The sequence below is a fragment of the Hypanus sabinus genome, unplaced genomic scaffold (genome assembly GCF_030144855.1).
Source record: "Hypanus sabinus isolate sHypSab1 unplaced genomic scaffold, sHypSab1.hap1 scaffold_771, whole genome shotgun sequence".
NCBI lineage: Eukaryota > Metazoa > Chordata > Chondrichthyes > Myliobatiformes > Dasyatidae > Hypanus > Hypanus sabinus.
In genome coordinates, this window is record NW_026781622.1 from 165,255 (window position 1) to 182,174 (window position 16,920).

Genomic DNA, 16,920 nt, shown 5'->3' on the forward strand with positions numbered 1-16,920 from the left:
GAACATAATCTTGACCAACTTTTTCCAACAATTTTAAAATTCAAATCAGTTTCCCATTTTTGTCTTGATTTATGAATTCCAGATTCAGTCTGTTTTTGAATCAAATTGTACATACAAGATGTATTTTTTTAAATTTTTCCTTTTTGAATTAATATTTCTATTTCACTAAGTTTTGGCATCAACATTGTTTGACCCAGCTTTTCTCGTAAATTGTCCTTTAATTGAAAATAAGAGAAAAGAGTGTTGTTTAATATTTTATATTTATTTTTTCATTGATCAAACGACATCAATATACCTCCTTCAAAACAATTACGTATATATTTAATCCCCTTTTGGAACCAATTATGTAAAAGTTTATTATCCATTGTAAAAGGAATAAGCCTATTTTGAATTAAAGTTTGCTAATAAAGATTTCTTTATCTTATCGTCCATATTTACCTTATTCCATAAATCAATCAAGAGTCTTAATATAGGAGATTCTTTTTTTTCCCATATCAATTTGGATTCCCATTTGTATGTAAAATCTTCTGGTATGTTTTCTCCTATCTTATCTAATTTTATTCTAATCCATGCCGGGTTTTTTTTTCATCAAAAAAAGATGCAATAAATCTAAGTTGATTTCCTTTATCATAATTCTTAAAATTTGGAAGTTGTAACCCTCCTAAATCAAATTTACATCTCAATTTTTCCAATGATATTCTTGACATCTTTCCTTTCCAAAGAAATTTCCTTCCATATTTATTTAGTTCTTGAAAAAACTTCTGCGGTAATTGTATTGGTAAAGTTTGGAATAAATATTGCAATCTATGGAATATATTCATTTTTACAGCATTAACTCTACCTATTAATGTTATTGGTAACATCATCCATTTATCAAGATCCTCTTTTATTTTTTTTAATAATGGCAAATAATTTTGTTTATATAAATTTTTACATCATTGTCAACTCTGATACCTAAATATTTTATCCCATTTATTGACCATCGAAATTGAGTTACTAATCGACATTGATTATAATTGGTAAGGGGTAAAATTTCACTTTTATCCCAATTTAATTTATACCCTGATACTTTCCCGTATTCTTCCAATTTAAAAGATAATCTTTGCAAAGATTGTAATAGGTTTGTAAAATAAATCAAAACATCATCAGCAAATAAATTAATTTTATATTCTTCTTGATTAACTCTAAAACCGCCAATATCTGAATCTGTTCTAATTAATTCAGCTAATGGTTCTTTTGCCAATACAAATAAAGCAGGTGATAACGGGCAGCCTTGTCCAGTTGACCTCGTTAAGCAAAATGGTGTTGAAATCTGAGCATTTGTAACTACTTCAGCTTGAGGATGAGTATTTAAGGTTTTAATCCATTGTGTAAAAGATTTTCCTCGCTCATATTTTTCCAATACCTTAAACAAAAAAATCCCATTCCAATTTATCAAATGCTTTTTCTGCATCCAAAGCAAATGCCACACTCATTTCCTCTCTTTTTTGTGCCAGATGAATTATACTAAGTAACCAGGTTAGATTATCCATTGATTGTAATAAAATCTGTTTGATCCATATGCATTAATTTTGGTAAATATTTAGATATTCTATTAGATAAAATTTTTGCTATTATCTTATAATCTGTATTCAACAAAGAAATAGGCCTATATGATGTTGGTTTTAGAGGATCTCTTTTTTTGGCAATACAGTTATGATCGCTGTTAAAAAAGATTGTGGGAGTTTATGCATTCTTTCCTCTTGGTATATTAATTCCATAAAGGGAGGAATTAATATATCTAATTTTTTAATAAAATTCAGGAGGAAAACCATCTTCTTCTGGGGATTTGTTACTCTCAAGTGATCCTAAAGCTTCTTCAACCTCTTTTAATGTAAAGGGCATATCTAATCCTTTCTGTTCTTCCAAATTAAATTTTGGAAGGGTTATTTGTGATAAAAATTTATCCATCTCAGTAATCTTATTTTGTGATTCTGATTGATATAGTTCAGTATATAAAAAAAATAAAGTTTCATTAATTTCTAAAGGTTTATCAGCAACCTTATTTACACTTGTTCTAATTGCATTTATTGTTTTAAAAGCCTGTTCTGTTTTCAACTGCCAAGCAAGAATTTTATGTGATCTTTCACCTAATTCGTAATATTTCTGTTTAGTTCTCATAATTACTTTTTCTGTACGATATGTCTGGAGTGTATTATATTGTAGTTTTTTATTAACAAGTTGTCTTTGTTTTTGTTCTGTCATATATCTTTGAGATTCTTTTTCTAACTTTATGATATCTTTTCCCAATTTTCCTTCTTAATTTTAGATGTATAACTTATAATCTGACCCCTTAAATATGCTTTCATCGCTTCCTATAATACAATTTTACCCTCAACTGAATGTAAATTTGTATCCAAAAAAAATTGAATCTGTTTTTTCATAAAATCACAAAAATCTTGACGTTTTAATAAAATTGTATTTAATCTCCATCTAAGCTTTATGTCTATTTGAATAAAATGAATAATCTCTTTCTCTTGGATTAATTTTCCTCCATATATCAATCAGGTTTAAATCTTTCATTAATGATAAAGTTAGTTTTATTACTTTTAATTTTGTAACAACTTTAGTTGACCTATCCAAAACTGGATCTAAACAAAAATTTAAATCTCCGCCTATTAATATTTTATCATTTGCGTCAGCCAAGTTCAAAAAATCTCCTTGTATGAATTTTGCATCATTTTCATTTGGTGCATAAATGTTCATAAAATTCCATAATTCTGAAAAAATTTGACAATGTATAATCACATATCTCCCCACAGGTAAAGATTTATTAACCGAAATTGCAACTCCTCTCGATTTTGAATTAAATGAAGTTGCTATAACATTGCCAACCCAATCTCTCTTTAATTTCTTATGCCTGTGAACTTACTGAACACATCCTTGCCAGAAAAAAAAGCTTATCCCAATCCACTCTTCCTGGATCCTTTTTCATTTCCACAAAATTGGCCGTTCTCCAATTTTACCAGAACATTAAGCTGCCAGTTCTGCCCCTCACTAATAGCAGTCATGTCGTTATCCCACGTGTCAACCCAAGCCCTAAACTCATCTGTTTTACCGACAATACTCCGTGCATTGAAATAGATGTACCTGAGAATATGTATATCATCTGCTTTTTTTTTCATTTCCGTTTATACATGCAGTCCTCTCATGTTCCTTATCCTCCTGCACCTCACTATCTGCTCTGACACTCTGGTTCCCCTCCCTCTGCAAATCTGGATTAAATTCCCCGGAGCAGCACTGGCAAATCTACCCGCAAGAATGTTATTCCTCCCCCACCCGCCCAGTTCAGGGGCAAACCGTCCCGTCGGAACAGGCCCCACCTTCCCGGGAACAAAGCCCAATTGACCAGAAACATGAAGCCCTCCCTCCTGCACCATCTCCTTAGCCACGTATTTAGCTGCACTCTCCGCACATTTATATTTACAGGGACTTTACTCCTGACGCCGGTCCCGGGACCCGACCCGTTTACAGACCCGGAGCGGAACCGGAGCAGATTCTCAGCCACTGGTTTTCATCCCAGGTCCGGAAGAAAGGATAAAGTTTCCCCGTGAATTTATTCCCAGTGAAGGTGTGGAGATGGGACTTGGTCTCCGCGTTGTAAAATGAAACTGTCCCGGACTCGTAACTGAGATAAACTCCCACCCTCCCGGGGATGGGACCGGCAGCGAGACGGGACCCGGGGGAGGGGAGAACGCGGGACACGTCATAATCCCGATATAACACGTCACCAACCCGCCCGATGACCCAGAATCCGGTCTCCGGACTCAGACTGAACCATCCCTTCCTCTCCACAGACTCTGCGGCGACTCCCAGCCACCAGTCCCGAATCCCCGTCACCTCCACCTCCCAGTAATGTCTCCCCGATGTGAATCCCTCCGATCCCAGCACACAAGGCCAGTCTGTGAATCTCTTCCCGGTGTCAGGGAGATTCCTCCGGGTCCCGGTCCATCTCACACTCTTCCGATCCTCAGACACCTCGAGCCACGGACTCGCCGTTTCCACATCCAGGGTGACAGAGACTGGGGGGAGAAGCAGAGAATTTCATCTGTGAGTGTGAAGGGGGCAGTGTGATGGTTTGAGACATTAAAGGAGGTGATAATGGGAACCAGTGGGGGAGAGATGAATGGCAGATTGAACCAGGAGGGGGACGGGTGGAAAGCCCGTGGGTGATCTGTGTGTGTAGACGTAATGAGAAGCTGGAGGGGGCAAAGATGGCAGATGAGGATGACTTTGTCCCCTTTCCCACAACCCCATCCCCCGCAGCCCCTCATTAGGACAGGGGATGAATTTGCAGGAACCCTTAAGCAACGCAGGTATTGATGAATTATTTTAGTCTGAACCGTCGACTGTTTACTCGTTTCCATAGAAACTTCCCGGCCTGCTGTTCCCCCAACAATTTGTGTGTGTTACTCTGCTTTAAATATACTCAATTATTTGGCCTCCACAGCTGCCTGTGGCAGATTCACTATCCTGTGGATAAAGGAATTCCTCCTCATCTCTGTCCTAAATGGACATCCCTATAGTCGGAGGCTGTGCTCACCGTTCTCGACCCACCCACATCCTCCCAACATCAACTCTCTCCAGACAGGTGTCAGAGAGATCTGGCGAGACCCTTCATCAGGACCTGTGTAGCTTTGATTACCAGCATCTGTAGATTTTCTTGTGTTTGATTTTTAAAGCAGGAGTTATTTTATCATGAGCTGATCCATTTTCCCATTCTCCCATTTAGTCCCACTCTCCCACCCTCTCACCATGACCTTTGATGCCCTGTCTACTCACATACCTATCAATCTCTGTCTTAAATACACACAATGACTTGGCTTCCACTGCCGCAAGAAATACACAGATTCACCACCCTCTGGCTAAAAAAATTTCTTTGCATCTCCGTTCTGAATGGGCGCCCTTCAATCCTTAAGTCATGCTCTCGTACTAGACTCCCCCACCATGGGAAACAACTTTGCCATATCCACTCTGTCCATGCCTTTTAACATCCGAAATGCTTCTGTGAGGTTCCCCCTCATTCTAAACTCCACGGAGTACAGTCCAAGAGCGGTCAAACATTCCTCACATGTTAACACTCTTATTCCAGGAATCATTCTCGTGAATCTTCTCTGAACCCTCTCCAATGTCAGAACATCCTTTCGTAAATAAGGAGCCCAAAACTGCACACAGTATTCCAAGTGAGGTCTTACCAGTTCCTTATAGTGCCTCAACATCACATCCCTGCTCTTATTTTCTATTCCTCCAGAAATGAATGCCAATATTGCATTCACCTTCTTCACCACCGACTCAACCTGGAGGTTAACCTTAAGTGCACGAGCACTTCCAAGTACAATTGCATCTCAGAATTTTGAATTCTCTCTCCATTTCAATAATAGTCAGCCCGTTTATTTCTTCTACCAACGTGCATGACCATACACTTTTAAACATTGTATTTCATTTGCCACTTCTTTGACCATTCTCCCAATCTATCCAAGTCTCTCTGCAGACTCTCTGTTTCCTCAGCACTACCGTCCCCTCCACCTATCTTTGTATCATCAGCAAACTTAGCCACAAAGCCATCTATTTCATAATCCAAATTGTTGATATACAATGTAAAAAGAAGTGGCCCCAACATGGACCCCTGTGGAACACCACTGGTAACTGGCAGACAACCAGAATGGGATCCTTTATTCCCATTCTCTGTTTCCTGCCAATCAGCCAACGCTCTATCCACTTATGTAAATTTCCCATAATTCCATGGGCTCTTATCTTGTTTAGCAACTTCATGTGTGGCACCTTGTCAAAAGCCTTCTGAAAATCCAAATACACAACATCCACTGCATCTCCCTTGTCTAGCCTACTTGTAATCTCCTCAAAAGATTTCAATGGGTTTGTCAGGCAGGATTTTCCTTTAAGGCAACCATGCTGAGTTTGGCCTATCTTGTCATATGCGTCCAGGTACTCCGTAACCTCATTCTTGACAATTGACTCCAGAAACTTTACAACCATTTCTCAATCTAACAGGTCTATAATTTACTTTTTGCTTCCTTGTCCCTTTCTTAAATACCAGAGTGGCATTTACAATCTTCCACTCCTCCGGAACCATGCCAGAATCTATTGACTTTTGAAAGATCATTGCTAATGCCTCCGCGATCTCCACAGCTACTTCCTTCAAAACACAAGTGTGCATTCCGTCTGGTCCTGGAGATTTATCTACCCTGAGACTATTCAGCTTCCTGAGTACTTTCTCTGTCGTAATTGTGACTGCGCACACTTCTCTTCCCTGACACCCTTGAGTGTCCGGTATACTGCTGATATCTTCCTCAGTGAGGACTGATGCAAATACTCGTTCAGTTCCTCAGCCATCTCCTTATCTCCCATTACAATTTCTCCAGCATCATTTTCTATCTGTCTAATATCCACTCTCACCCGTTTTTTATTCTTTATATACTTGACAAAGCTTTTAGTATCTTCTTTGATATAATTTGCAAGCTTCCTTTCATAGTTCATCTTTTCCCTCTTAATGGCCTTCTTAGTTTCCTTTTGTAAGCTTTTAAAAACTTCCCAATCCTCTGTCTTCCCACTAATTTTTGCTTCTTTGAATGCCCTCTCCTTTGCTTTTACTTTGGCTTTGACTTCTCTTTTTCCATTTGAAAAATTCTTCTTTTTTGGAATATATCTGTCTTGCACATTCCTCACTCCTCACATAACCTCCAGCCACTGCTGCTAGGCCGTCCTTCCCCCTAATGTCCCTTTCAAGTCAAATTTGGCCAGTTCCTCTCCCGTGCCACTGTAATTTCCTTTACTCTACTGCAATACCGACACATCAGATTTCGGCTTCTCTTTCTCAAATTTCACAGTGAACTCAATCATGTTACGATCACTGCCTCCTAATGGTTCCTTCACCTCAATCTCTCTAATCTCCTCTGGGTCATTACACAATATCCAATCCAGTATCTCTGATCCCCTAGTGGGCTCAACAACAAGCTGTTCTGAAAAGCCATCTCGTAGACATTCTACAAATTCTCTCTCTTGAGATCCAGTGTCGACCTGATTTTCCCAATCCACTCGCATGTTAAAATCCCCACAATTATCATAACACTGCCCTTCTGGCAAGCCTTTTCTATTTTCTGTTGTAATTTGTAATCCACATCACTGCAGCTGTTAGGAGGCCTGTAGATAACTGCCATCAGGGTCCTTTTACCCCGGGGATTTCTTAGCTCAACCCAGAAAGATTCTGCAATTCCGATCCTATGTCACCTCTTTCTAATGATTTAATATCATTTCATACCAATAAAGCCACGCCACCCCCTCTGCCTACCTGCCTATCCTTCCGATACACCGTGTCTCCTTGGACTTTCAGCTCTCAGAGACATGCATCCTTTAGCCACGTCTCAGTGATGGCCACAAAATTACACCTGCCAATCTGTAGCTGTACGACAAGATCATCCACCTTATGCCTTATGCTGTGTGTATTTAAGTATAACACCTTAAGTCCAGTATTTGGTAATTTTTGCTTTGATTGCACTGCAACTCATCCCAGTGGCTGCAAATTTGCCCCATCACCTGCCTGTCCTTCCTGACATCTTTACTGCTCACTATCTTAGATTTATTTCTGTTTTCCCTCTCCTCCACTCTAACATTCCGGTTTACCACCCCCCCGCCAAATTAGTTTAAACCCTCCCTAACAGCTCTATTAAACATTCCCGCGATGATATTGATCCCCTTCGGGTTCAGGTGTAACCCGTCCTTTTTGAATAAGTAGTACTTCCCCCGAAAGAGATCCCAATGATCCAAGAATCTGAAGCCCTGCCCCCTGCACCAGTCTCTCAGCCACACATTCATCAGCCTGATCCTACTATTCTTGCCCTCGCTAGCACGTGGCACAGGTAGCAATCCTGAGATTACTACCCTGGAGGTCCTGCTTCCCTGCTTCATTCCTAACTCCCGGAAATCTCTCTTCAGGACCTCCTCCCTTTTCCTCTCTATATCATTGGTACCAACATGTACCAAAACACCTGGCTGCTCGCTCTCTCCCTTCAGAATATTCTGGACCCGATCCGAGACATCCCATACCCTGGCACCTGGGAGGCAGCACACCATGCGGGTATCTCTACCAGGCTCACAGAAACTCCTGCCTGTTCCACTGACTATGGAATCCCCTTTGACTACCGCATTCCTCTTCTCCCTCCTTCCTCCTGCACAACAGCGCCAGGCTCAGTGCCAGAGACCCGGCCACCGTGGCCGTCCCATGTCAGGTCATCCCCCTCAACAGCATCCGAAACGATATACTTGTTGCTGAGGGGGGCAGCCACAGGGGTGCTCTCCACTATCCGGGCATTTCCCTTCCCTCTCCTGACAGTCACCCAGTTTTCTGACCCCGGTAGCCGAGGGATGACTACCTCCCTGTAGCTCCTGTCCATCACCTCTTCATTTTCTCTAATAAGCAGTAGGTCATCAAGCTGCAGCTCCAGGTCCCTAACACGGTCTCCGAGGAGCTGAATCTCGGTTCACCTGGTGCAGATGTGGCTATCAGGGAGGCTGAAGGTCTCCCAGGATTCCCACATCTGACACCCTGAACAAAGCACTAACCCTGCAGACATGCTACCTAATTCTACAGGAATGAAACAAAGAAAGATAGGTCTACTCACCCACTTACTTCGCCAAATACACGAACTTTTTAAACTGTTAGCTAATGTGCCCTGCTGTTCCACCGTCCATCGGGCCGATTTGCCAAGGGGAGAAAAAGAGTCGGTGCCTCGCTCTCGCCTCTTCCCGTTACCGCCTAAGCCCGTTGAGCCAAAGCCCTACACTCTGCTGCCACCCACTCCGCTGCCCGCTGTATAGGGTGGTCATCTTTTTAAACTCTCCGCGCTGTCCTGCGCAGTCTCACCGTTCTTGTACGCAAAGTTTTAAAAAAATCTGCCTTCCTTCAGAATTTAGCTCCCACGCCGCCCTTCTTGTCCCAATCTAAAAAAACACCTTCAGTCGTGTATTCATCAGCCTATTCCACACTGTCCACATGAAATTCAGCAAGGCCTTTGATGTCGATGATAGACCACACTTGGAGCATTGTCTGCATTTCCGGTTCCCGAATATGGGGAGGATGTCATTACACTGGACAGGAGGCTTCAGGAGGATGTTACCAGGACTGGGGGCTTGGGTTAAAAGCAGAGAGCGGATAAACTTCAGCTATTCAGCTGTAGTGTAGGATGTTCCGGTATGACCCCCTATCAAGGTAAGTAAATCATAAGGAGCTTAAATAACGTTTCTTTTTCCAAGAAATGGGAGTACAGAACCAAAGGCCTCAGTTTGAAAGTGAGACGGGAATTTTTTCTGAGTGGTCTATCGGGTAACATTCTCATAGAGAGGGAGGTCGGTAAATGGAATTTGCCCTCAGACGCTGTATAAACAGGTAAAAATAAAATATTTTAAAATAAATTTGGGCAGGTACACAGATGGGAAATGGTTAGAGGGATGGGGGGTGGGGGGGTGGTGGCAAACACACACAAATGGGCCATGCTCAAGAAGACATCTTAGCCTTGCAAATTGATGAAGTGGGCCGTGAGTTCAACATCCATCAAACCCTCCGAGATCATCCTCCTGAGGAATCTCACCCCGGAGTCTGTTTGTGAAGTGTTGATGTGACGTCACGTCAGACGGCAGCTCAGTGCCACAGAACAGACAGACTGGGTAAGGACAGCAGATTTCAATCCTAAATGGGAATTTGTGCCTATTTCTGTGGCTGTGTGTCACACTCTGATAGTGTATCTGTGTGTGTGTGTGTGTGTGTGTGTGTGTGTGTGTGTGTGTTGATTGTGTGTGTGTGTGTGTGTTGATTGTCGTAAATATCCGAGTGGTGTGTATATACATTGAAGCAGATTGTGCACATTGAAGAATTTGTATGTTACAGTGTGTGATCACATGTCTGGTGTGTGTTGACAATGTGTCACACGTGATTGAGTTGTTTAAATGAGTAAATGACTGTCTCTGAAGAGACTGGTTTCCAGGTTACTGAGGGAAATAACAACGTACATTGCTGAGGCACTGAATACAGTCTACCAGTCCTTCCTGTGTATGTGTGTGAGGGAGCTTTGCCAGGGCGGTTATGCTGTGTGTGCTTCTCCAGAGATGAAATCTTGACCCATGTCAATGCTTGTTGTTGTGTCCGAGCTCATTCTCACAATGTTTCAATGTGGTGGTCTGATCACCATAAGACATAGGAGCAGAATTAGGCCATTTGCCCATCGAGTCTGCTCTGCCATTCAATCATGGCTGATCCTTATTTTTCCTCCTCAGCCCCACTCCGTGGTCTTCTCCCTGTAACCTTTGATGCTGTTCAATCTAGAACCTATCAAGCTGTGCCTTAAATACACACAACAAGTTACACAAATTCACCAGCTGCTGGCACAAATGTCTACACATCTGTTTTAGATAGACCCCCCCCCCCCATCTTGAGGCTGTGCCCTCTTGTCCTAAACTCCACCACCATGGGAATCATCCCTTCCACATCTACTGTGTCTGGGACTTCCATCATTCGAAAGGTTTCAATGAGATCCCTCCCTCATCTTTCTAAATTCCAGCGAGTGCAGACACAGAGCCATCAAACGTTCCTCGTATGATAACCCTTTCATTCCTGGAATCATCCTTATGAAATGAACCTTCTGCAATACCAGCACACCTTTTCTTAGACGAGGAGCCCAAAACTGTTCACAATACTCAAGGTGAGGCTTCACCGGTGCCTTATAAAGCCTCAGCATCACATCCCTGCTCTTGAATTGAATGCTATTCTAAACCACAGATTAAAATCCAGGAGCAACAGGCTCCAGGGCAGCTTCTTCAACCAGGCTATCAGACTGATTAACTCATGTGGACACAACTGTATTCCAATGTAATAGTAACCAGCCTGTTGTGCATATTATTCATTATAAATTACTATAAATTGCACATTGCACATTTAGACGGAGATGTAACGTAAAGATTTTTAATCCTCATGTATCTGAATGATGTAAGTAATAAAGTCAATTCAATTCAAATCAATTTCATGATTATTTTTTTCATCCCAATTATTCTTTCAGTTCCTCTCTGTAGATATTTAAAAGCTTCACAATCCTCTGTCTTCCTACTAATTTTTGTTTCGTTGTATCCCCTCTCTTTTGCCTTGACATTAATTTGTCTTCCCTTGTCAGCCACGGTTTTACTATTTTGGCATTTGAGTATTTATTTATTTTTGGAATACATCTATCCTTCACCTTCCTCATTTTCCCAGAAACTGACACCATTTCTGCTCTGCTCTCATCACTGCCAGCATCTCCTTCCAATTTGCTTTGGCCAACTCCTCTCTCAGACCACTGTAATTTCTTTCATTTCTCTGAAATACTACAATGTCAGACTTCACCTCTTCCTCGTCAGATTTCAAGTTCGACTCAGTCATGTTGTGAGCACTGCCTCCTAAGGTTTATTTTAACTGCTCACCTCTGGTTCAGTACATAACACCCAATCCAGTAGAGCTGTTCCCCGAGTAGGCTCAACGACAAACTGCTCTAGAAAGCCATCACATTGCATTCAACAAACTCACTCTCTTGAGATCCTTTACCAACCTGATTTTCCCAATTGACCTGCATGTTGAAATCTCCCATGATTTTCACAACATTGTCCTTTTCATCAGCCTTTTCTATTTCCAGTTTTCTATTTCCAGCCTCAACCCACTGACTGTTGGGAGGCCTGTATATGACTGGTGTCAGTGTCATTTTTACTTTTGCAGTTGCGTACCTCAACCCACAAGATAGAACATCTTCCAATCCTATGTCACATCTTGCTGCTGATTTACCAGCAGAGCCACACCACCCCATCACCCTTCCTTCCTTCCTCCGATACATTGTGTAATCTTTAACATTCAGCTCCCAACTACAACCATCTTTCAGCCACGTTTCAATGATGGCCACAACATCACACCTGACAATCTGTAATAGTGCAACAAGATCATCCACCTTATTTCTCATACTCCATGCATTGAGTTATAACACTTTGTGTACTGTATCTGCTACCCTTTTAAATTCTGCATCCTTAATGCACGGATACACACCTTGCTGTCTGCAATTTTCTCCTCTCATCTGTCCGCCCTATCTGACAGTCTGATTGCATGCTATCGTTGCATTTTACCATCAGTTCTATCGCTTCACTCCACTTCCAACCCCTCACCCCACCAAATTAGTTTAAACCCTCCCCAACAGCTCTATCAAACCTCCCTGTGAGAGTATTATTCTCCCTCGGGTCGAGGTGCGACCCATCCCTTTTGAGCAGATCATTCCTCCACCAGATGAGATCCCGATGATCCATGAACCTGAATCCCTGTCCCCTACACCGGCTTCTCAGCCATCGTTAATCTGCCAAATTATCCTGTTTCTACCCTCACCAGCATGTGGCACAGGCAGCAATACAGAAATTACATCCCTGAGGGTACTGCTTCTGAGTTTTCTACCAAGCTCTCCCAATTCTATTTTCAGGACCTCTTTGCTTTTACTTCCAATGTCAGTGTCGCAAATTTACCAAAATATCTGGCTCTTTTCCCTCCCTCTCTAAAATGCTGCGGAAACGATTCGAGGCATCCCTGACCCTGGCACCCAGGAGGCAACATACCATTCGCGTGTCCCGTTCACACCAATAGATTCTCCTGTCTGTTCCCCTGGCGATTCAGTCCCCGATCACGACCACTCCCCTCTTCTGCCTCTAACAACAGTGAGAGTTGCTGATCCGGAAAGGGGAAGACCTCTGTCAGTTCAGAGTCTGCACTCACAGGGCACATGAAGGACTTGTGTATTTTCCTGACAATCCCTGTCACCACACTGATACCTGCTATTATTCCCTACAATAGTATCGTCAGTATTAAATTCCCAGTTCCTCTGGTAGATCCTAACTCATGTCCTGGTGTGTTAGTGCATTTGACTGGGATTGGAACACAGTGGTTCATCTGCCAGTCCCGTGTATTGGTTGCATTGTGACCCTGTGCTGGTGTGTCCAGGGGTCTGACATCACTAGCTGACCATGTGACAGTGATACCTCCCAGTCGGTGGGGTTGATGTGAAATAAACTTCAGTTCCCCTTCAGCCTAGTATTACAAACAATCTTTGCCTCAAATTGGAACTACTTTGAGCTTCATAAACAAGGAGAAATGAATCTTTGTAAGTTTTACCTCGATTAATAGTATCAAGCGTTTCTCTCAGCACTGTGTTCAACAAATAGGGGTGATCGAATTTTTCAACCGGCAGGGTCTCATCTGTCACTGACAATTCCTGGACATCGTCATTAATCCTGTAAATATTAAACTGCTGGTTATAAATTGCTATTCTAAATCCATTAAGGGTTTCATTAAAGAGCCTGTCCTACCTTCTGTTCCGACGAACTTCCTCCTGAAATAAATAAAACACAAATCGGATTAGACTTGGACTTACTGTCCACATCCAGAACTTCATCCAAATCATTACAAAGTGTTGAAAATTCCCACTCCCACAGTCACTCACACACACGGACAATACAGAACCCCAGGGTAATTTACAGGGAAAGTTTCTGAATGTCAGACCATTACTGAGAGGATGAAAATTACAGGGAAGACAGGACAGGCTGTGGATTTTCATCTGGATATGACGTCAGTGTGATAGGATGGAGGAATTTATGATCAGTGATGTATGTGATTGTGTGCGGGTGGAGGAAGTACCTCTATTTATGGGGAGACTTCTGCAATGATGTAGTTCCAGATGGATTTTAACAAATTCCGCAAGAAATTTAGTGAGGAGGATGTGGATCTCAGTGCCACCGGAGTGGTTGAAATGGAACAGCAGAGACTGAATGTAATGGGGAGGCTGGATAAGCACGTGAGGGACCAGAGATTTCGGGGCACTGTTGCTGGTTGTGGTGAGTAGGTGGCAGGAGGATTGTGAAGCAGGGAAATTGAGAGGAGGAAATGGGCCGAATGGCCTGGTTATGTATTGAATCATTGAACGTTCATTTGAATGTTATCTGTAAAAGTAAAGGGACAGAAATAGTTTCCTTAATCTGGCGGAAACCGGATATAGAAGATAAGTCTGATGTGTGGGTCAAATTCTTTGTTCTCACTGAATGACAAAAAGACCCTCACACCCACCGCACCAGACACACTCACAGTCTGTGACTGGAACTGGTAGTTAATGAGAGTTTTAGAGGATATTTAATGCAGAATTAAGGACGCAGTCAGCAGCTCTGTGTTATGATCAGAGTAAATAGTTTTAGAGAAATTTGCATTCTGTCCTGGGATGTACAGAAGTTGTGGAAGTCCAGTTTTGGGGCAACAACAACCCTGAATAGAAGCATCAATTCTCTGGTGAGAAACAGTTTACTGCCATTTGTAAATACTGTGTGTATGAGCAATGCATCTGTTTTCTGTCTGCATTGTATTCTGCGGTACGTGTTGATTATGATAACCAGTCACGTGAGTGGAGACGTGGTAAAAGCAAAGGGAATAAGTTACGTATTCAAACTTTGTTCTGCACAGTTTTGAGCTGAGGACGGGTGGATGTCATTCTGTATTTGACTGGTGTGTTGCAGCTTACTTTATAATGAATTAGCCTGAAGTTTCATCGCTTCAAGATTGTATTTTGCTAATGAAGGACTGAAAGCGTATCTTGGACATTTTGAAATGTCATTATTGGAGTGATGGGAGGGCGCGTCATGCAGGCATAACAACTTGTGTAAGGTCGCCAGCAGCGGCAATTGATTTGTTAGAATTGGCCGCTGTACTGTGTTTATTTTAAATATACCACTGTTCATTTAGTGCCCTTTGACAGAAACAAATTGAAATAGAATCCCTCACCTTGAGAAATATCACACTGTCTTTTTGATCCATCTGTTCCATTAACTTTGAGATTTCCTCCTTAATAAGTCTTATATTCTCTTGAATCTCCCAAAGATTTTTCTTCATTGGGTTGAGAATCCTCTTCTCCTCCTCCCTGAGATCCCTGAGTAAGCTCTGCTCTTTCTCAGTGATAATCTGGCGCAGTTCAGCAAACTGGGATGTGACGTGGGACTGAACGCTGTGTGACTGTTCCTGTTGAATGAAAGGTGAAGATTAATATACTGCATTGCTGTGCTCAGTTTCCTTTTGTCATTAAGTACTGTCTATTAGAGTCCATGCTACTTCTGAGTGCATTCCCGTCAACACCATTCACTCAGGTTTTTCTGTAACCTATTCTCACTTATTGACGCATAAACTCCCATCTGATTCACGCACACACTCCCCACCTTCATAGGATTAATTATAATTAGCCATTCATCCATGATGTCCTTGGAATGTGTCGGAGTCTCTCGTGGTCAAATGGAGAGCATGCAAACTCCACACAGACAGCCGCAGAGATCAGGATCGAACCCAGGTCTCCAGAGCTGTGATACTCGGCTATTCTGCATTGAATGGAGCAAAACTGGACAGTATTATCAGAAATTCCGCTCAGGAAGCCTCACCCGAACTCCGGAAATCTTCTCTTTCTGTTGCTGCTCCTTTTCCTGGAAGTCTGATTTCTTTTTTGTGAGAGAGTCTAAGGAAGATTTTAGCTGTTCCTGGAAGTTAGAGAGTGAAGGAAATATAAACAAAGATGCATCGAAAGAAACACATTATCAAACCCGATTATCGCACAAAATGCCGGAGGAACTCAGTGAGTCAGGCAGCATCCATTCAGGTGAAATAAACAGTCGGTGTTCCGGGATGAGACCCTTCATTAGGACTGGGAAGGAATGGGACAGAAGCCAGAATAAGAAGGTTGGCTATGAGAACCAGCTGACAGGTGACGGTTGAGACAACGAGAGGGGGGACGTGGGGGAGGGTGATGAAGTGAGAAGCTGAGAGGGGACAGGTAGAAGAGGTAAAGAGCTGGAGAAGAAGGAAACTAATACGAGAGGACAATCGACCATGGAAGAAACGGGAGGAACTGGGCTGTTTGCGGTCCTGAATGGTGACGAGGGAGGAGGTTAGGAGTCAGGTGTAGCACTTGTCCCGCTTGCAGGTGTCAGTGCCAGGAGGGAGATCAGTGTGGATGAGCGAGTGGATCAGGGCGATACAGTACGTAGAGCTGTGGAGGTGGGCGGTGGGACGGATGGGTGCTGGAATCCCGTTAGAGATGGCGGAAGTTGCAGAAAGTGATGTGTTAGTTATCGAGGCTCGTGTGATGATATATAGGACAAAGGCAGTATTTTAAGTATTGAACTAACGTTACCTTGTAGATTTTAACAGCTTCTGTAATCGGCAAGAAGCGGTGCTCTCTGTGTTCCTGCGCATCTCTACAGATCAGACAGATCAGTGTCTTGTCCGTTTCACAAAACAGCTTCAGTTCTTCCTCATGTTCCTCGCAGTGACGTTTACCTTCCTTCTCTTTCGGATTCAGGTTTAGATTTCGAGCTTTTTCAGCCAGATTTTCTAAGGCCCGATTCACCTTGAGGGTGCGGTCAGCAAACACCTCTCTACAGTCCGGGCAGGAGTTTCTCTCCTCCCTTTCCCAACACCGTGTGATACAAGAGCGACAGAAGTTGTGTCCACACTCCAGTATAACCGGATCGGTGAAGAAATCCAGACAGACGGGACAAATTACCTCCTCGGTCCAACTCTCGGTCTCTCCTTTCGAAGCCATGTTAACTCCGGCACTTCCTGATTCAGAATACTTTCAAATCGCCTCCTCTGTTAAACTCTCGACCGGTCCTTTCGAAGCCATGTTAACTCCCAGCACTTCCTGATTCAGAATACTTTCACTTCCGGGAGCTGCAGATCCCCTGCAGTACCGCGATTGTCCACTACGCGCGCTGCAGACTCGGGGAATGACCCCTGCAGTACCGCGATTGTCCACTACGCGCGCTGTAGACCCGGGGAATGACCCCTGC

General features: G+C 42.7%; 1 protein-coding gene across 1 annotated transcript; it reads right to left on the reverse strand.

The window, feature by feature from the left end:
- Positions 1-2,630: 2,630 nt before the first annotated feature.
- LOC132390108 (zinc-binding protein A33-like) lies at positions 2,631-16,673 on the reverse strand. The gene is made up of 6 exons (XM_059962701.1): positions 16,263-16,673; positions 15,514-15,609; positions 14,870-15,103; positions 13,411-13,433; positions 13,217-13,335; positions 2,631-4,061 (listed from the first exon to the last, which is right to left on the reverse strand). The coding sequence occupies exons 1-6, from the start codon at positions 16,671-16,673 to the stop codon at positions 3,508-3,510; spliced, it is 1,437 nt and encodes a 478-aa protein (XP_059818684.1). The 3' UTR covers positions 2,631-3,507.
- Between the last annotated feature and the right edge of the window lie 247 nt (positions 16,674-16,920).

Coding starts and splice junctions, on each gene's coding strand:
- LOC132390108 (XM_059962701.1), bottom strand. CDS start 16,673: ATGGCTTCGAAAGGAGAGACCGAGAGTTGGACCGAGGAGGTAATTTGT. Junction 15,610..16,262: donor AAGCTGTTAAAATCTACAAG/GTAACGTTAGTT, acceptor TCTAACTTCCAG/GAACAGCTAAAATCTTCCTT. Junction 15,104..15,513: donor AGAAGATTTCCGGAGTTCGG/GTGAGGCTTCCT, acceptor TTCATTCAACAG/GAACAGTCACACAGCGTTCA.